This window comes from Tachysurus fulvidraco, chromosome 20 (assembly GCF_022655615.1).
Source record: "Tachysurus fulvidraco isolate hzauxx_2018 chromosome 20, HZAU_PFXX_2.0, whole genome shotgun sequence".
Taxonomy (NCBI): domain Eukaryota; kingdom Metazoa; phylum Chordata; class Actinopteri; order Siluriformes; family Bagridae; genus Tachysurus; species Tachysurus fulvidraco.
Window position 1 is genome coordinate 14,962,849 of NC_062537.1, and position 20,908 is coordinate 14,983,756.

The window sequence follows — 20,908 nt, forward strand, 5'->3', positions numbered from 1 at the left end:
CTGAGGTCTTAATGTATTTCAATGCTTGTTTTTAATTAAGAGATTCAGCATCCTTTCGCAGTTCATGGTCAATACTGTTCCCGTTGCAACTCGTCACACAGCGTTCATGCTTCCTTATATAAAACAGTTTAGTGCTTTATATTGATATGTGGGAAGTGCTATCATACATCACAATCTGACATCTTAAATAAATAACTAGTGCTCTGATGGACAGAGTGCTTTTCCCCTTGCACTGTCACGCTGCCTGATGCAGTTCCCCCCCCCCCCCCACACACACACATAGTTCCAGTTAAAGTAGAGCTCAGAGAAAGAGTTTGTATCTGAATTTCTTTTTGCCTTGTCCATCCTTTTACATCCTTTAGACCGACTGGTTCAGTGATGCCAAGAAGAACATTTAGAAAGAGAGAAAAAAATAAAATGCTCCTTTAAAAATGTGTGCCGAGAAATGTAAAGAGCTTCGACTGAGGAAGCAAAAAAAATCCATCGTTAACTTCACAGAGAATGTGAGGTCTCAAATACAGCCTCGCTCTTTTATTGCTCTAGGACTCGGGTGCCATGTTGGTTCTCTGGTACTGTTCCAGCTCCTTTTTCTTCTTCATGGCCAGCTGAAGCTGCTGTTTGATGATCTGAATGTGGGTCTCCAGGTCAGTCAGCTCCTGCACTATGGGGCTGTGTGCCAGGCCCAGCAGGTCTGTTTTCCCATTCGACTGCAGAGGAAGTTGTCTCTTCATCTGAGGAGCAGGAGGAGGAGGAGGAACAGAAGGTGGAGGTGAAGGGAGCTCTTTACACTGTAAACATTCCAAGTTGTTCTGTTGCTCCTCTTGGTCGGAGAGACAATGACGAGGGCAGACTGAGTTTTCGCAGACGTCCCAGAGATTTTGCTGGTTGTTACCGATGTTGCACCTTTATGCAGAGCAAAGAGGTGAAAGCAGAATTTAGTCCTTTAATACACGCCTTTAATATTAAATATTTATTAGATTAAAAATATGTATCATGGCCTGGTAAAAACCTTGACAGTTTCTATTATATACAGTCCTTTCCAAAAGTATTTCTGAGAGATTTTGGGCTGATACAGTATTTGGAGATAGTAATTGTCTAAACAATCAATCTAACAGGGACATCTTGGAAACAGAAAATCTGTTAGTCACATACATGTTCGAATATTTTTTGTCATTTTGTTGGTTTAAACAAAAGGATACATGTTCTAAGCAGTTTAGGAAACAAAAGCACTTCAGGAAACAAAAAATAAATTCTGATTTATCAACTCATATTCGAATGTTTTGGCCCTGATGTTCTAATACATTTGGAGGGAAAGTTTTAGCATTTTTAAAATCTGGTTGCCTGCAAAAGTACAGGCGCTTCATGGACAAATAAACAAAGCAGCATTTTATAACAAACTGAACTGATTGGGCTTGTGCTCTGGCACTTTTATCCCACAACTTTACCAATTTGAATTGTATCATTAACTGTGTGAGGGAAATATACTGCACCTAGCTAGCAAAATATTAGACATTTCAAGACAATTTTACTACTGTGATTCCCACAATGATTAAAAAAAATAAAAACAATATAAAAAAAGTAAAGAAAACACTTGTGACTTTTTTTCTTTAAAATTCAGGCATCCAAGAAAGTTATAGAATTTTGGCTGAACCCCAATTTAAGATTAAAGTTTCTGCCACATAAACTTTCCACTTAAAATGTGCATATTTGTGCGTATCAAAGGAATTAGGTGCTTCATCTAAATGTCAACATCTCCCTCCATTTTACATCGACTGTTAGACGTCTGAAAGTGAATTGATTTTCTGGCACAGTTATGTGGACTGATGTAAACTTTAAGAATACACAACTTAAAGTGACCTCGATCATGCTTGGAAAAATTCCAAAATCGTATCAGTTCATTGACTGGTTATATAATATTTCTAAACAAACCTTTATTGGTATTAAAGGTGGACAGACAGAAGGTGGACAGATAAAGCAAAAACATGATGAAGCATAAAATAAATTACATTTTTTTAAACCTAAAACTGCGTTTACTGGTTACAAAACTGTGTTACTGTATGTGGGAATGTTAAATTCTCTTCTAAAACATCCAAGGTTAGCAACTTTATTGCTATTTAAGGGTGTAACTGTTTTCTGTCCTGGAAGCCATTAATCCATATTGGATCCATATGTTACAAAGCCGTTTAATGTTTTAATAAAAAGAGTGTTAATACACTGTTGAGTTTGCCAAATACAGAAACCACAAATATGGAAGGTACTTCTTTTTCTTTCTGCTATACAGTAATATAAAAAGACAGCATCACATAGAGTTTTTTTTCTATAGAGATATACCAAGCTTCAAGCTTCCACAGCTAATAGTTGCTTTTTAAATGAGGATGTCCATTACTTCTTTTGAGCAGATAGGCAGGAACTTTAGAGAGATAAAATCAATTCTGGCATGAATTCAACATATACAAATTAAAACTTTCACACTGAATATACAAAAGCCTCACAGTAAAAAGATCACTTTCATCCTGTTCTTTGACTAAAAAAAACAATACCAGTGTTTATATGGAGGTTATAAATACAACAACAAAATATGCAGTAAAATAAATATCTCACTACAATTTCAGTTAAACTAATAGTATCTGTGTTTGTGTGTTCGCTTGCATACTGATTGACGGCTGCGTATAACAGGCATCGTAAAAAACAAATCGGGAACAGTGGTAGCGCTAGTAAACTGTGGAATCACATAGGATTGTTTTAATACCGAACAAAATTATAAATGCAACAGTTTTGTATTTGCCCCCATTTTTCATGAGCTGAACTTAAAGATCTAAGACTTTTTCTATGTAAACAAAAGGCCTAATTCTCACAAATATTATTCACAGATGTGTCTAAATCTGTGTTAGTGAGCACTTCTCCTTTGCCAAGATAATCCATCCACATCTCAGGTGTTGCATATCAAGATCCTGATTAGACAGCATGATTATTGCACAGGTGTGCCTTAGGCTGGCCAAAATAAAAGGCCACTCTAAAATGTGCAGTTTTTATCACAGCACAATGCCACAGATGTTGTAAGTTTTGAGCAAAAGTGCAATTGGCATGCTGACTGCAGGAATGTCCACCAGAGCTGTTGCCTGTGAATTTTCGTTTCTCATTCATAAGCTGTCTCCAAAGGCTTTCAGAGAATTTGGCAGTACATTCAACAGGTCTCACAACCGCAGACCACTTGTAACCACACCAGCCCAGGACCTCCACATCCAGCATATTCACCTCCAAGGTCGTCTGAGACCAGCCACACGGGCAGCTGCTGCAACAATTGGTTTGCATAACCAAAGAATTTCTGCACAAACTGTCAGAAACCGTCTCAGGGAAGCTCATCTGCATGCTCATCATCCTCATTGGACCTGACCTCAGTTCGTCGCAAATGCTCCCATTCGATGGCATCTCTCACTTTGGAGAGGTGTTCTCTTCACAGATGAATCCTAATTTTCACTGTACAGGCCACACCTGTGAGGTGGATGGATTATCTCTGCAAAGGAGAAGTGCTCACTAACACAGAGATAATTTAGACAGATTTGTTAATATTTGAGAGAAATAGGCCTTTTGTGTTAAATTTCTTTAAGAATTATAACAATTGATATGGGCTTTAAGACAGCAAAGCATTTGAAAACTGAACTGTTGTGGTGAACACCACCACTAAACTTAACACTAGGCTCCTGGCTGCTTTAGAACCTTTGAAATTACTGTAAATGGCAAAATTTAAAAAAAGATTGTTCAGTTATGGTACCTGTGTAACTCTAGAAAGTGAGATTTCATTTCATCACTCTTTAGTATATTGGCTTCATTATCAGTTATTGGGCAGATCTTTGGACATGCTGTGTAATAATGGCTCCTTACCTTTTTTCCGGTTTTGCAACAGTTGATAATTTGTCTTCGCTGAAGGTCGGGTTAAGTGCTCGATGCAATCTCTGACAGAGCAATCATATTAAGCGTTATTAAAGACAACACTAAGAGCAGCTGGGAATATGGTAATATAATTAGCACTAATTGACTCAGGTTTTTATTAATGCTCTAATATATCATTGAAATGAAATTAGATCATACTTGAAGTCATCGGTCAGAAAGACAACAAACAGACTCACTTGACTTGTATGAAGCCAGTACTGTGGCTTGTTCAGCATCTTGGGGATCACCCAACGATGGACAACGTGTTCAGCAATAGTGGTGAGGAGAGACAAAGCGACTCCTATGCACAGCATTACAAATAACCCTGAGAAATGTTTAATCCCCATCTGTAAAGTCTAGATATCAGAACAAAGTGCACATTAGATTAAATCCGAGCCATAAAAAGAAAAATCACATAAATTCAGCATCCTGTGAAACAAGGGACAAATACCGCTACTGGGTTTTGTTATATCATCAATATTTCATTACCTCTGTCACTGCAAAACTTCTTTTCCCACAAGGCACAACTTTGTACCACTTATCATGCAGCATGTCCATAAATCCATCTGACTTGTACTGGCTAACCAGCTCTGAGATATTTGAAGTCAGAGGTGAATTTTGTTTGAGACCAATGCCATAACCTGTGAATTTAATAATTGACAATTAATATAAAAAGTATGAGTATGAGAAACAGATGCAACTACAGTATGTAGATGTTCTAACATAGCAGCACTACATGCATGGTGGTGAGGGAAAGCCTGTTAGATGATGCTGTGACTAAATCCTACAAACACTAACACATGTTCCAGGTTTTGTTTACAAATGTGGTTTTCAGAAATATTATATACAATAGTAACAATCTTTTTTCAGATTGCAATAAATATATATATATATATATATATATATATATATATATATATATATATATATATATATATATATATATATGCAATATGTAAGAGTCCTATGTGTAATCTTTGTTAAACAAAGCTGCCATCTTGTTCAAAAAGATGAATTTATATATATATTATATATATATATATATATATATATATATATATATATATATATATATATATATATATATATATATAAAATACAAAAGATGTGGTGCATTTTTGTTCTTTAAAGAGAACTGTCATGAAACATTCTCTGTAATTCCCTTCTGTATTGTTATATTTTGCCATTTTCTTTTCTTCATCTGGAATTCATGGTTAATAGATGTGAAATAAAAAGTCCTGAAAACTTGGCAAAGACAAAACAAAACCCTGAAATAGTCTATGAACAAAACACATTTTCAATAACATTTGATTATAATAACGTGATACATTTGACAGATTTGATATACTGTATTACTCATTTTAGGTAAATAAATAAAGCCTAATAGAGAACAAAAAATGTAATAATTAAAAACTACATCAGAATATTGTGAACTTTTGCATCGATACTGAAAACATTCGGATAAAGATTTCTTTTCTGTGTTTTTCACTAATGCATAACCTTTAATAAAGTCCAAAGGTGAAACACATTCATGTGTAAAAGAAGAAACATTTTCAATATTTTCTTATCAACCCCAAGTATGCACCAATTTTTATAGAACATTTATGGATAAAACTCAATTTCTCTTTTTTGTCCTCTCTCTTGACATTTCCACTACAGAAATCAATTCGTCGCCATATGGTGGCTTGACACATAATGACATTCATTCAATATCTTAGTAAGAATATATATGAAGAAAGAATCACAGAGGAACTTGCCTTCAATTGCAAAAGGTTTTCCCACTGTGAGAGTTTTACAATCAGCATCGATGGACACTTCATAGTCTAAAAGGGCTTTGTCCATAATGAAAGCATCCAGTTTTTGAGGATCATCCCTGAAAAGATAGAATATATATTACCGATTAATTATGAATGATTAGTTCGCTTTTAGAGTATGTTCAATCATACCTTGGTATTTAGACTTGTACAACGTAAAGTTTAAGAAAGGGACATGCATTGTTTTTTGCAGGTTACACAAAATAAATAATTTCGGAATCTTCAATATTACTGAAGATGTAGAAAAGGTGTTTGTAGGCAGTTAGGTTTCTTTCAATGGCATGCTATCTTAGTAACAGGGTTTGCAGCTGGTCTTTAGAAAAATCGCATGCACTACATTTTATTTGACTTTGTCCCAAAGCACATTATGTCTGTCCCTTTTTGAAGGATTTTCAAAATCCATAGTCGCAGATTTTTGGAAACACTTGATTCGAGAACAGCCTAAAAGAGGATATGGAGGATAGAGATCAAAAGAGAACAGGACTATGCAGGTTGATGCAGTCAGGAAAACTGAATTTGCTTGTGAATGCTAGATGTTAGTCCATACGTTTAACAGAATCGCTTGCAAGAACACACTCTATAATCCGAACACCTGCTTTTAACCACCAACAGTCCCAAATATCACTATAACTCAACTTTTATTGTGCTAGATAGTAGATACATACAGTGGACATAAATAGTCTACACAACCCATTAAAGAATCGTAGGTTTTTTGTTATGTAAAATAAAAAACCCAAGATAAATCACATCAGGAAATGTAAAATTACAATGTATAAAAATTAAGCAAAAAACAAAAGCTTTTTAGGGAAAAAAAAAGTATAAATAAAAAATTTGCCATTAACAATAAACTACTTGCAAACGTGTGCAGACCTGTAAATTAATACTTTCCTGAAGCACCTTTTGTTTTTATTACACCTCTCATTCTATCAGTGTACTCTTTATTACTCTTTCTAGATTAATCAAATTGTAAAAGTACTGTATCTACTGTGTAAGATCTGCTTCAGGTCACCTTATAGATTTTTTGTTGAATTCTGGTCTGGGCTCTGGATAGGTCATTTAAAACCATTGCACTACTTTTGCACTAAAAGTGACTGTTATTTGTAGCTACTCATTATTCTCTCCACCTGGATAAGGGCCCCAGTTCTGGATATAGAGCAGTAGTTCAAATGCATGATGCTGACACCACCATGCTGCATTGCTGCATTGTCTGATGTGTTCTTGCACCAAACATCTTTTGGAATCTGTCTAATCAATCCATAACATATTTTGCCACATGGTTTAATGTGATTTAGCTGAGCTTGAACATTTTTTGATAGAAAGGGCTTGTGTCCAGAACACCCTTTCCCACAGCCAAGAAATGTGAGGAATATGAGAGATTGTTGTCATATGCAGAGCGTAATCAGATATTCCTGCAGCTCCATTAATGATCCTGTAGGTCTCTTGGCAGCCTACAGCCCCCTTTCACTTATTTTTTATATGTCGTTATTTCACATTGCGGGTAGAAAAACGTGATTGATGTTGGTTTCATTTTGTCTCCATCACAAAAAACATTTTAACATTGCTGTGTAGACATTTTCTATCCACTGCAGTTGTCCTCAAACCAGGACAACTCTACATTTAGTTTTTCATTTGATTTGTACTATTTATCTGTAATCAATATGACTTACTTAAGGTGGTCTATTCCATCAGGGGTTGTAGGAACATTATATCGCCTCATGTATTCATGCATTTCTGGAAAGCTTTTTTTCACATAATCCTCAGCACTGCTCTCCCGTACAGTCCCGAATCGGAAACCCTGGGATGGATGATGGAGCTTGAAGAAAATAATAATTCTTATTAGTATTAGTAGCAATTACATGAGTTTATCGCTGAAATATTTAGAACACTCTGGAAACTCTTAAAATGGTCTTACCTTGGGGTCATGTATACCTGAAAGCTGCTCATATGTCTTTTCCCCAACCATCACAGCAGCCAGATTGGCTGTGTATGTTGAGAGACAAAACAGACAGAATATGGCCCAGAGGTTCATGAGAAAGCGGCCTGTCCAGCACTTGGGTGGCTTGATAGCAGCTGTCCTGCCAAATAAGATGGCATAGCAAACATTGAGTGCCGAAGAGAAGGAGAAAACTTTGTCCCTGTTTCGGCCTTTAGGTGTCATCCCAAATGGACTCTTCCACTCATACAGAGTAAGGAATACAGCAGTAACATGAAGCGATACAAAGATGCCAAGCCACATGCTCCAGTGTAAGGGCCACATGAAGGCTCCGATGGGTGCCGCCGTGTCTCTGGTCCTCACCAGGATGCCCAGGCTGGTAGAGAAGAAGGGGCTGGTGAAGTCGATAACCTGACTGCGAGCTGAATTGATGCTAAATGAAGTAACAGCTAATTGCGCCGCTCCACTCAACAGGTCACCCACCAGACCTGTCCAGCGTCCGTTCTTGTAGGCACCATACTTTCCGTCTCCTACAATATAGAGGTCAAAGTCAAAACCCACATCCTCAGCCAGCTTTTCCAGCAGGTCTATACAATAGCCATAGCAGCACTTCTTGTGCTCAGTGGGCACTGTGCTGTTGCCAGACTGCAGGTCATGGAAGAGGGCATCAAGACGTGCTGTGTCGTTGGTGAGTGGGTCAAGGCACAGCTGCCCTGCTGGGCAATGACCATCATCATCCACGTCTCGTGTGAATACAAAGGGGTGCTCTACAAGTGTCACAACCCGCAAGTGCAACCTGGACGAATGCCTCCAATCGCCACCTGGGTGTGAACGTTTCTTGCTAGGCCAAACTCCATAGTCCAGTACCACTTTACCCTGCTTCCAGCTACCAAGTCGTGTCCATGCAGGATTCCCTAATGGATCGTGCTGCAGATTCCAAATAAAGTGATGGCTTTCGGAAAGAATGGTAGATCCATCCTGAACATGAATATAGCCACTTAGCCCATCAAATGATGTGTTGGCCATGAACCTAGAGAACAAGAGTACACTGGTTTCAGTGCTTTATTTATAAGAAAACTTTCTGCTGTTTTGTACAGTAGTTCAGTTTTATAATTTTCTTTATTTGTCAGCACAACATTAAAGTCTAATCTGCAATACTTGGTTCACAACATTGATTTTTGCTTTACTAGCTCTGTGAGCATGTCAGCTACCTTTTAGAGTGTCATACCCTAAAGCCTCTGACAGTTTTCTGACTAATCACTATTATATGAACGCTTTCATCTACAAACTGGTCATTTTATCCTTTTGGCTTATTCCAGAAAGAGAGAAATTTAAAATCTGTCATGTTTTTTTCCCTTAAAATGTAGATGATAGTCATTTGTGGATAGGCAAACAATCAACAGTAAAATGTCAATCAGAATGTCAATCAACATCACATCTCTTACACCACACACTTCTATGGCATTATAGATGTAGCTGCCCTTTTCTATTAGAACAAAAAAGTCTTGTCTAATAACATCATTATAGGGAGGGGGTTCCCAATATATGTGATGACAGGAAACTCAGTAATTAAGAAAAAACACTAGGACATATGTGCAGAAAACTCTATTTCTGAAGCAAGTCTAGCATAAAATAGTCCATCTTGCTTAGAGTAGTTAAAAAAGGTATTTAAAAAAACTTAGCTAATGACACATTTAAGCATGATCAAAAAAAAAACAAAAAAACAGGCATAGACATAAAATGTTGTATATAATAAAGCATGGAACAGAATGAATGAATGCATAAAATGCTACCTGGACAGATATTTTCCTGAGGTGAGATTTTTATCCTCAGCCATCATGCAGTTTGTAATGCCAGGGAGAAGGGCCAGCTCTGGAGACACAGAGGCAGCTGATCCAACAGACCTAGCAATAAACTCCAAAGAGTCCTGGACGTAGTGGTCCAGAGCAGGCTGCCTCATTCGCCCATGTGCCATAAGGCCCATCGGCAGCCCCTCGGTCATTAACAATTCCACGTTCTGTGAGTCCCCTATAATCCAGTGCAGGTTTGGTAGCACTAAACCAAGCTTTGTTATGGTTATAAAGATCCTTTTAATGTCCCGTATATCACATCCGAAAGTCACAATGGTGGACATTATGTCCTTAATGGAGTTCATGTGACCCTGCAGAGACGTCTGAAAGTCACTTTTGTTGCTGCTGTTGGTAGAAATGTTGACTATGGAGCCCAAGTGAAATCTGGAGTTGTTGCGAAGCATGAAGACAAACTGGGAAATATTCAGCTCCTGGCACATCAGTAGGCTCACATCATACCAATTATTAATGGAAAGAAGAGAGTAGATTAAATCCGCCTGAGGAGTCTGAGGATTCTGCATGGCCATCTGGAAATGGAGCGAGTTCTGTCAAGAGGGAATGAAAGGGAAAACAGTTACAGAAAATGGTGCTTAAAAAAGACAGTCATTCAGCTCATGTCTTTCACTGGAATTAAGTATGCTCTGAACTGTTTTCATGATTTATTGCCCATTCCTTCATGGAATTTTTTTAAAATTAGTTTTTCCACTGGACACACTTTTTAAATCATATTACCACTGGCATTTGCTATACAAAATAGTTCAGTGATGATCATAAACCACTTGCTGAATTGTCATTATAGTTGCCTGAAAACACTCATAAAACCACTTTATTATTATTATTTATTATTTTATGTTTTCATTATAATGCATAATTATAAAAAGGCATAATTATATTTATTGTTTATAGGTTGGTTCTTTCAGTATTCAAAGAAAGTATCAACAAATACCTTAAACTGCAATGGAAATTGCTATATTCCAACGCAGAAAACAATGACAAATTTCAACAGACCAATCCATGTTTGTTTGTGTTGATAATTGAATGGTGCAGTACGAATGCTTGTAAGGACTAAAGACCCGAGGGCAGATCTGAACTCAGTGGTTAAGGCTTCAAGGTTGTGATTAGAAGGTTGTGAATTGACGTTCCACTGCCACTACTGGCTCTGAACTTGAAGTGTCTTTGGGGGAATACTGGCTGCTGAATGAATAGGTTATGGCAGAATGTGCAAATATTCAACTAATCTTCCAAAACAAGAAATACCTCTATGGAACCTTTAGTCATTTCCAAACACGATTGCCAGGCTTCCAAAATTTCCAGCTCAACTACTGTACATCTCAAAAGCTGCACTAAAGTACATGAATTGGGCCAAAAAAATAAAAAAAATAAACCAGCACTATATTTTAGACACCTTTTCGTTCGTTCGTTCTTTCTTTCTTTCTTTCTTTCTTTCTTTCTTTCTTTCTTTCTTTCTTTCTTTCTTTCTTTCTTTCTTTCTTTCTTTCTTTTTCAAATTATTGCCTGGTACAGCCATTATCCACTTCATAACCTCCTGTTCCCTCTCCTGAATTTTTGAATGTATAATGAATACAACATAATGATTATGTTTATTATAGATGCACAATCTGTACTTTCCCCTTTTTTGTTTATCCACATCCTGTATTTGTGGCAATTAAATGTAAATGTAAATTAGCAGTTGTTTGACCTGCAACATTGTTTAAAAACTATTTAAAAAAAATCCTATTTATAAAAAATCCCAAACTATTTCCAACTTACATCATATGGCAAATAAAGTACATAAGGTATAACTGGAATATTTGAAACTTCCATGATATCCACAAATGTCTGTCTTTATTAACCTACAGTACTACTGGAGGCTCAATAGATCTAAAACTGTAGAATACACCTCATAGAGATATCTGGATGAAATGCTTAGCAGACCAGTTTTGTGACAGCAGAAATCACACTAATCAAAATTAGCTGGAAATAAAATGGCTTTTAATCCATGAAAAGTTCTTTTCTTCTTCACATTTCTAAACAATTTTTTCTTTACAAGAATATTATGAAGTGTTCCCACTGATCACTGAGTTTTCTGGGGAGCTGTAATTACCAACAACAGTTTACTCAGTACTTTTGAATAGCTACATGACTCAGAGCTAGATTTTACCTGTGGGTATCCCCTTCTTTTAAATGATTTATTGCGTAAACATTTTGCTGTGAATATTTAACACTCAGTATACACCAAGGGCAGACAAGGAAACTGTACGCCTTACTCCAGCTTTGATCATGATTTTAGAGAGATGTCTATGTTTGATATGTAAAAATTCATCAAAACAGCATAGCATGACAAAAGCTAAAGGACTGTACTCTCTCATGCTCACTTTGAATAAGTAAGGAATAAAACAGGACGTTCTGTTGTTAGATAATAATCCATGATGTGGTAGCGTTATTGTCACTTTGGGGCTGTTACCAAACCAGTAATAGATTACAGTAGTTATATTTAAGGATAAAGAGGTTAGTTCCCATTATTCCTAATGTTAAATATAATGATTTTCATTTTCTAACCAATCACATTCAAGAATTTATTTAATTAAATTAATATCTGAGGTTGCCCTGTGATGGGTTGGCGCCTGAGATAGGCACAGGCTCCCTGTGACTCGAGGTAGTTTGAATAAGCGGTAGAAAATGAATGAATGAATAATCACTCAGGTTTCATTGCTGAATTGTGTAGTTCTAAATATTAATTGTATTATACTTCCCTTTGAAATCACTTAAAAGTCACTAAAGGTGTCTGACAAAGAAATAATGTGGGGCATGTGGTAGCCTAGTGGTTAAGGTGTTGGGCTACCAATCAGAAGGTTGTGAGTTCAATCCCAGGTCCAACAAGCTGCCACTGTTGGGCCCCTGAGCAATGCCCTTAACCCTCAATTGCTCAGCTGTATAAAAATGAGATAATGTCGCTCCACATAAGGGGTCTGCCAAATGATATAAATGAAATGCAGATTATAGTGAGTTGTATTATCATGTTAATAAAAGAAATCTTTAACACTTTGAACTACAACTTTGGTACCATTAGAGCAATTTTTATTACTGCAGTGGCAATACAGTATGTAGGTTTTTATGATATACTATGTGTATATTACTCTATTATCTGGTGAATCTGTCTGTCTCCTATTGCTTTGCCAAAATGTCTTGTGGTTACCTGTTTTGTCTCTTAGCACACATTCCGTAATTTTAGAAGTTCTTCTAAAAATGTACATTTTGTAGAAATACCTTTTATACAAATATATATAGCTCCCTCTTAATATCAGGCCAATCCATGTGTTTGTATGCTATGCTGAAAAGACGTGGTTCAAGAGGTCAAAAGATAAATATGCATAAGCAACAATCTGTGAAGAACAGGTTGGAATTCACAAAGAAATAAATGAGCCACAAAACTTTCCAGAACCAAACGCAGCCTCTACCAAAGAGATGGAAGTGATCTGGTTATCAGACAAAACATACAAGCTCATCAGACAAGCACAGTGGAGGTAGTGACATGGTTTGAGGAACAGGCTTCTGGAATGGGTTTTTGGATCTGTTTTGATGATGTAATTCATGATGATTGCAACAAAATATAGGATAGAAATATTAAAGTGCTCATCTAAAAACTGGGTGGTCTGCCTCTAAAGGTGGTATGTTCTACATTGTTTGACAAATTACATGTTAAGCAACTTGCAAGATTTAATGATTTAGTTTGTGAAACATGTAAAATATGACTTCTCTAGAGGATCATTTTTAGCCTTCAGCAGTTTCCCCCCAGAATGACCCAGAACAATAACCTTTTTTATATTTACTATATATTATTTATGCTCATCATTATATCAGCACATCTTTTAGTATAACAAACCTCAGTAGAAAACCTTGATTTTTCGTCATTTCCATTTGCCACATATTTGTTCATCATAGGATTTAACTTAAGAATGAAAACATCTGGAGTAGGAAAATCTAAGCAAGACACATCTTGACTCAGCCTTTATCATAGACACCCAGAGCTTGTCTTTATCAGCCTTCTGTCTGTGTTATAAAAAGGACCATCACTGTTTCTACCAAGCAAGCCAAAGGTCAATAACAAGATTCACTCAACCCTGACAGAGATTAATTGGCGTTTGATGTTGATGGATGCTCTCAGGGATGCTGTATGTATTTAACTGAACGCATGTACTGTAAACACAGAAAAGTCTGACCAGAAGATGGTGCTAAGACAATTTTCACCAACACTGGGAAGGTCTTCGAAGGCTTACACAATCACAGTCTGCATGTATTTATAAGAAACGTTTGAGAGTCATTCATGAGTCATCCATTTAGATCATTCTTCTCTATTTTAATATTTAGATCTTTAGGAAGGATCTCAACTGGTGCTTTTACAGAACAACAATAAACCAGAGGAATTATTCTGGTAGACAATATATAATGAACATCTTTTAAATTAACACCTATCATTTGTGTAACATTTGACTTATATAAAAAAATATACACTTATAGATTCAATTATCTACATTCATAATGAATCAAGTCTGAATCATAATGAATCATAATGAATCAAGTCCTATATTTGTAATATATGTATACTATTTATCTGCACATATACCAGAACATTACAATGTATTATTTGCTTATAGATAACAGTCTTGACCCTTGCATCATTGCTGTCAAAAAGGTCTACAAAATGAAATATGCATTAATAATATTATTTCTTTCCTGTCCTCTTTTAATTATTTTTGATTGTGTGAAATGGAATGATCCCAAAACAGAAATAAATAACAGATAAATTGTTAAAAGACAGTCTTTAACTGTAATACTGTTAAAGGCAGTTAACCAGAGGCCCGGTCGTAATTGTGGCACTGCCTGGCAGCTGATTTATGCAACTGAGGCAACTCATATAGAATTTAATGAATTGTATCTAACTTATTTTGGTCTTTTCAAAATGTAGTAATCTTTAAAGGTTGAAATTTATTTGTCACACTGTATGAAATGACCCCAATGAATTCTTGTCTGTATTCTATAACAAACTGTACATTAATTTTTTCATTCAAATTTTAACTATTAAAGAAACTGACTACATTCTGCTTTCATTCAGTCAGAACAGAAAATTGACAATCAATCACAAAGACTTTTTTCAAAGTGAGTTAGATATAAAAGGATTTTTTTTCCAGCCACTTAGCATGTTTTGTTTACGTTTCACAATCGTCACTACTGTATTTGTAAATGGACTGTGAGTTTTTTGTCATCTTATGCCTTTCTCCTATTGGTGGCTTTTACATTACATTACAGTAACGCATTACAGCAGCGACTTATGACAGTACCAGCAACTTTTTTTTTTTTTTTAATATTTAGGGTCATTGTTTGCTGCTTGAATGTTTTAAATGTGTCCATATTTAATATTCAGTGTGTTTTTGTAGTTCTGTATTTGCAGTTTTAGTGTTACGCTGCTGTAACATAACATGCCATGGTGGCTAAATTAGTTGCTAGTAAATTCCTGACATTAGATTTTCTAAGACCACAGATCAATGTTTTTCTATGACAACAAAATCAAGCCAAAAATCTAAGCCAGCTTCAGAAAACCATTTTAGTGTTGTACATTTTTGACCAAATTTAATCAATATTAAGAATGATAAGCAACTACGGTCACTTCCTGTGCACCAACAAGTAAACAACTTTGACATATACCCTCTCTTTTGACCACTCTGTGTCTATAAACCTGGATATATTACTGTGTGAATATTCTGCAACACATTTCATGACCCATGGTGTAAACATATTATGGTGCTATCCTGTCACTGTCTTTCAGGTTCAAAGCCCTGGAGTACCTTGAGTACTCTCTGCTCATTTAATTTTTTTCTACCAAGATGAATATGGAGGACTTGGATATTCCAGGACTAGGGTCTTCTTAATAAGTGTCCCCAGTAAATTCGTGATCATATCATACTCAGCTTGAAGGACATGTATATTCTGCCCTGAGGTACCCAAAAGAGATAAGACGACATTAGATGTACACAGAGAAGAGACTCGTACCCGACTCTGACGCCTGAACTCGTTTTGAACGACGCTGATGACCGGAATGTGTAGTGAAGAGGACACGAACTCCAACTTGACGAACTCGTCTCTGTTCTCAGGAAACGCCATGATGGCTGAAACGCCTTGAACCACGACGGTGTGACAGACGCTCTGTAAGAACGACATCGGGTCGGAGCTCACAGGTGGAGGTGAAGAGTAGAAAGAGAAAGCCGGCAGCTCACCGAGTCCTATTTCCACAGCCATGACAATCTCCAGTGACAGGTTGTAAGGTAACAGGTTCGGGAATCGATTTAGAGTCTCTGCGGCCAGGAATAGAGAGTCCCTGGGTAGAAACGCGCTCTCTACTTGTTTGTGCACGTTTTTACTTTTTGCGCTTTTGGTTGGAGAGCCTTTAGTCCTACCAGCTCTCGCACCCTGTACACGTTTTCTCATGACCGACTCCAGTTCTTCCCAAGCAGTTTCTCTGTCAGCGTCCCAATCCCACTCGATTCCTTTCCTCCTGAGGGAGCTGTGTGTCACGACGCGGGGCTGAAGATGCACGGCTCCGACTCGCACCGTGTGCCCAATCTGTTTCAGGATCTGACATGGCTGCGGGTGCGCGAGGACGATACCGGGCGTCAAAACGAACACTAATGCACCCGGCACGAGCAACGGAAGCAGCACCAACCTGCCCAGCGTATCCCAAATCCCCGAAGCCGGCATCCCTTAACGCAGCCTGCTGCTCTCGACGCGCTTGGGAAAAAGACGGCGTCCGCCTCCGCGCTCCCGTCTTCTGCTCCGCGTCCAACGCCGGTTGGCTCGCTCTTCCGGTAACGTCCAGCACGCGGTGAAGTTTCGCTCCGCGCGAGCGGCTGGATCCCGAGTGACCGCGAGCGGTGCGCGCACGAGACGCGTTTCCAAACAGCCGTTTTTCATTTCCAGAATAATCTGAGAATAAAGTATTTATTTTTATAAATAGGATTGCTCACATTTTGTCGAAACATATGCACTTAAAAATGCATGCAGTTCCCATCCTGAGTATGGATTTATTATTATTGTTTACATTATATTTGAGTGTTAACTAGAAAAAAAAAGGACAAATCTATTTTTACGCGCATTTAAAAGCAGATTAATTAGTCACCTAAAGTCGTCCAAAATATCCTTAAAGACAGGAGGGAGTTGACGCCCACCGCGGGACTCCAGCGGCGCAGCGTTTGGCACGAATCACTGGCGCTCAGGCGGCGCGCGAGCTCATCAATTACGCTCCGGTTTCCGTAGTGAGGTGCGCGTGAAGCTGCGCTGGGCATCACCAATGCAGCAGCACATCATCACACACTGGCGCGTCAGACACTAACCATGACTCCATCCAAATTGTCGAATTAAACTTAATGGCCAAATTACCACCATGTCGCAAATATGGATGGAAAAAAAAAATCAAGCACGTCCTTGTTTACTAAGGAAAGGTTTGCACATTAATCAAAAAGACAGATTTTTGTTTTCCATGCTAATATCCTTTATAGAAACTAAAACACGTGCAAATGTTATTATTATATTACTTTTTAACGTTGCATAGGGTGTCTACAGTAGGGCCATTTTAAGAACAACAACAACAACAACAACAACAACAACAACAACAACAACAAAAATGACTAAATATAGAAGGTAAACGTTTAAAACCTGCTCACTGTGATTTCTGCACCTGACCTAAGCCTAAACACTTGACAGATACTGACTGTCAGTATGTCTGTGACACTCCTGCACCATTGCTCCAAACCAGAGCTGAGCACTTACACACACTGTACAGATGTTAGAAGATTAAAACATTAATATTAAGAACAATCAACATAACACAACTGGCCAAATTATTCTGGTCTGAAATATTAGCCTACCGTTTTATTTAGACTACTTTATAAATGTGATTAAGTAACTGGATATTTTAGTTCAATTTGTAATCAGGTACCGGCTGTCAAAATGTCTGTGATGAATCTTCATCATCATCATCATCATCATCATCATCATCATCATCATCATCATCATCATCATCATCATCATCAACATTATTATCATCATCATCATCATCATCAAAACAGAGAAGAGTGCTTACACACTATACAGTTAAGTTTTAAATAGAGTAATGACACAATAACAAGAAATCTACACTCCGAACTAATTGGTGATTATTATTTGACTGAACAGACATAAGTTGAAAAAAGAGATGATGAGATGATCATGAGGCTCTCATCATCATCATCATCATCATCATCAACAACAACACTGAAACTGTAGTTTATTGTAAACATCTAATAATTTTTTTGCAGTTTGGTAAGTTACATTGTTTTTACCTAAACAGATGTGGATATGGACAAACAGTGTATATAGATGTAGGTAATTGGAGTGAATCCAATTCAGTTTGATTTGTATATGTACTGTATATCACATTTAACATTGGACATTGTTAAAAAGAAGCATTACAGAAATATAAAATATATAAATTCAGGATAGAATTTAGAAATGTTATATTTATGCCTAATGAGCGAGCCAGAGGTGACAGTCTAAAAGAACAAAGAAGTGAGATGATATGAGGAAGAAACCTTGAGAGGAACCATGGCTTAATTGGAACTCATCCTTGTCTGGGCAACAGATAGATTATAAATAATTTCCCTGAATAAATGGAACAAAATATTCAATACAAATTTCATCTTTTGGATGACTTTCAAATGTTTCTGGTAGAGATATGTTTAGTAGCAAAAGAGACATCAATATCAAGTATTTTTCGATCTATATAGTAGCTGTCAGAAGCTATGTACATGGTTTCGAAACCAATCTACCACACTTAGGGGTATGCTGTTAGACAAGGTTCTCTACATAGGAATTATCTGACAGTCACATTATTTATTAGATTCCATATGACAGGACATGTGTACCCTGTAGCAGAATACCATAATAGGCTTACTAGTCTGATGTGAAATGGGTTCCTGAAGTATTTTAAGGCAATAGATGGAACATTTTATTAGGTGGTGTAGAGAACAGCAATGTGCCATTCTTAATCAATGGAAAGCTACAGTTTTCATTACAGACCTCTTGGCTGCTTGTGACCACTGTGAATAATCTCATGCTCACATTTCACAGCGGTCAACCTAGGAACACATGTTTATGTGTCAGTTCACATGTGTTCACATCTGTACTGAATATCATGATAAGTAACATTATGATTTCACACAGCATTTTGATGATGATTCTGTACCATTACAGTGCTTTTAACATGCAGTGATTTAAGAGAAAACTAAAACTGTATAGAGTTGTGTTCAAATTGTAATATTACCATCCCGATATTTTATAAATGACTTTAAATGCTGGGATTGCCAGAAAGCCAATATTGGGCCATTAACCCTCTGCTTCTTAGCTACATAATTGGATTACATCCCACCTCCAGTTGCAGTTAATAAATCTGTCTGTGAAATAAATAAATGTAAAATTTTTCCAGATCCATTTTTAGTCCATGAAGTGCAAAAATACACTTTAATGAAATGGCAGAAATTAAAATGTAGAAGCTTTATTCAGATTCCCGAAGTTGCCGAATTAGAGGGTTAACCAGGTCCATAAACATGTCAGTGTGTTTGTCACTTTTTTCAGGTCACTAATAAGAATGCAAAAGCTAACTTTCCAGTGAGAGAGAATTGAGTATTTGCTTTGTAGTCTAAACAGATGTTGTTTTTTTCCACAGTGATTCACTGTCAGTTATTTTTCTGAGTAAAAAAAAAGCAAGCAAAGTGGTGTGAAAAGTATGTCAAGGCAATCCTTTATACTTCAAGAACTGTCTATGACTCAAATCCAGCACAATGCACAATGGTGGCTGTTCAGCAGTTTGATGATTTGGCTCAGTGTGAGCTCACGGCCTGTGGTTAAAAGAATATGTTTTATTTTGAGACAATTTTAGGATTTGAAGTCTCATTAATAAAAAAAAAAATGGAAATTGATTCCCCAGACATTTCAGTCCGGAGACTTGGATTATACCATATGTCTGCCGAATTTTCAGTTCTGATTGCTTAGAAGGTGTTGATTAATTTATATAAAAACAGCTGAGATGATGTGATGAGATGAGATAAAATGAGATGAACCTTTATTAATTCCCCAAAGGGGAAGTTGATGCAACAGAGCATGTAAGCGTACGTAAACTCAAAGAAAAACCGATACATCAAGAAAACAGAAAATAAATAGATATATTAAAATAGTATACAATAAATAAAAATATAAAAAAATATATATTCAAACAATAAAATGTACATATGTATATATGGTTATTTACTACATGCTTGATGTGAATATACATGTGCAGTATCTGTGGAATGACAATCAACTCTGTGTGTGTGTGTGTGTGTGTGTGTGTGTGTGTGTGTGTGTGTGTGTGTGTGTGTGTGTGTGTGTGTGTGTCAGTGGAGTTGGAGATAATGGGTTCTGTTGCACTGTGGATTCTTATGACCGATTGTTAGAACGAGCCCCTGGTGTTTTGAGGCACGTGGCTGTATAAATCAAATACACTCATTCTAATTTGTTATTGTTTCTATAGTAACAGTAAATTTACTAGAACTTGTATTATGTATTGTATCAAAGAAGAAGGTCTAATAACTGACTTTTTTTTTTACTGTAAAAAGATGTTTATTTAATATTTATCAAATAAGACTCTGGTTTCTGTGATTCGTAACAGTGTGTAGACTTTCCCGAATAAGACTTTTCTTATTAGTGTAAAGAATGATATAAAAAAGAAGGAGGTAAAGTTATGACTGTTTATAGATGCTACAATGTAAAAGACAATGTGACAGAAATTGTCTCAACGTTGTTCCACTGCAATAAATGTAACTGGAATCAGTTACAAATGATTACACTTTGGTCATCAGTGAATAAAAATTACTTGTTTACAATTACTTGATTACTCAATTACACAAAGATTGCTTGTGAATTGTTGTAATATAAGAGGAATAATATATCATGGGGTGTGCAATTATAGGGACAAAACCAATGCAATACATTGTGACTTCATGTGTTCACAGCATCACATGTTTTGTTTTTTATTTCAAGTGAAGTTTATTCCAAAACTGAAGAGAAGAGAAGAGAAGAAAAGAGAAGAGAAGAGAAGAGAAGAGAAGAGAAGAGAAGAGAAGAGAAGAGAAGAGAAGAGAAGAGAAGAGAATCATCTCATCACTGGCTACCTGTTACTGTAAGTTTAGAATTTATTACAAACTGCTGCTACTTATGTACAAGGCTTAGCTCCCATGTATCTAACCAGTCGTCTAACACACGACAATCTTTCATGCTCTTTGAGATCACAAAACTCAGGACTTCTGGTAATTCCC

General features: G+C 36.8%; 1 protein-coding gene across 1 annotated transcript; it reads right to left on the bottom strand.

Moving 5' to 3' along the window:
* Positions 1 to 264: 264 nt before the first annotated feature.
* On the bottom strand, positions 265 to 16,953 carry grin3a (glutamate receptor, ionotropic, N-methyl-D-aspartate 3A). The gene is made up of 10 exons (XM_027141002.2): positions 16,699 to 16,953; positions 15,576 to 16,505; positions 9,471 to 10,072; positions 7,657 to 8,707; positions 7,412 to 7,557; positions 5,688 to 5,803; positions 4,420 to 4,571; positions 4,128 to 4,286; positions 3,883 to 3,953; positions 265 to 903 (listed from the first exon to the last, which is right to left on the bottom strand). The coding sequence occupies exons 2-10, from the start codon at positions 16,278 to 16,280 to the stop codon at positions 540 to 542; spliced, it is 3,366 nt and encodes a 1,121-aa protein (XP_026996803.2). The 5' UTR covers positions 16,281 to 16,505; positions 16,699 to 16,953; the 3' UTR covers positions 265 to 539.
* Positions 16,954 to 20,908: the final 3,955 nt, after the last annotated feature.

Excerpts from the sequence above, each read along its gene's own strand:
- grin3a (XM_027141002.2), bottom strand. The coding sequence starts at position 16,280 with ATGCCGGCTTCGGGGATTTGGGATACGCTGGGCAGGTTGGTGCTGCTT. Across the intron at positions 3,954-4,127 it reads ACTGGCTTCATACAAGTCAA|AGATTGCATCGAGCACTTAA; the intron begins GTGAGTCTGTTT and ends TTGCTCTGTCAG. Across the intron at positions 904-3,882 it reads GTTGCAAAACCGGAAAAAAG|GTGCAACATCGGTAACAACC; the intron begins GTAAGGAGCCAT and ends CTCTGCATAAAG.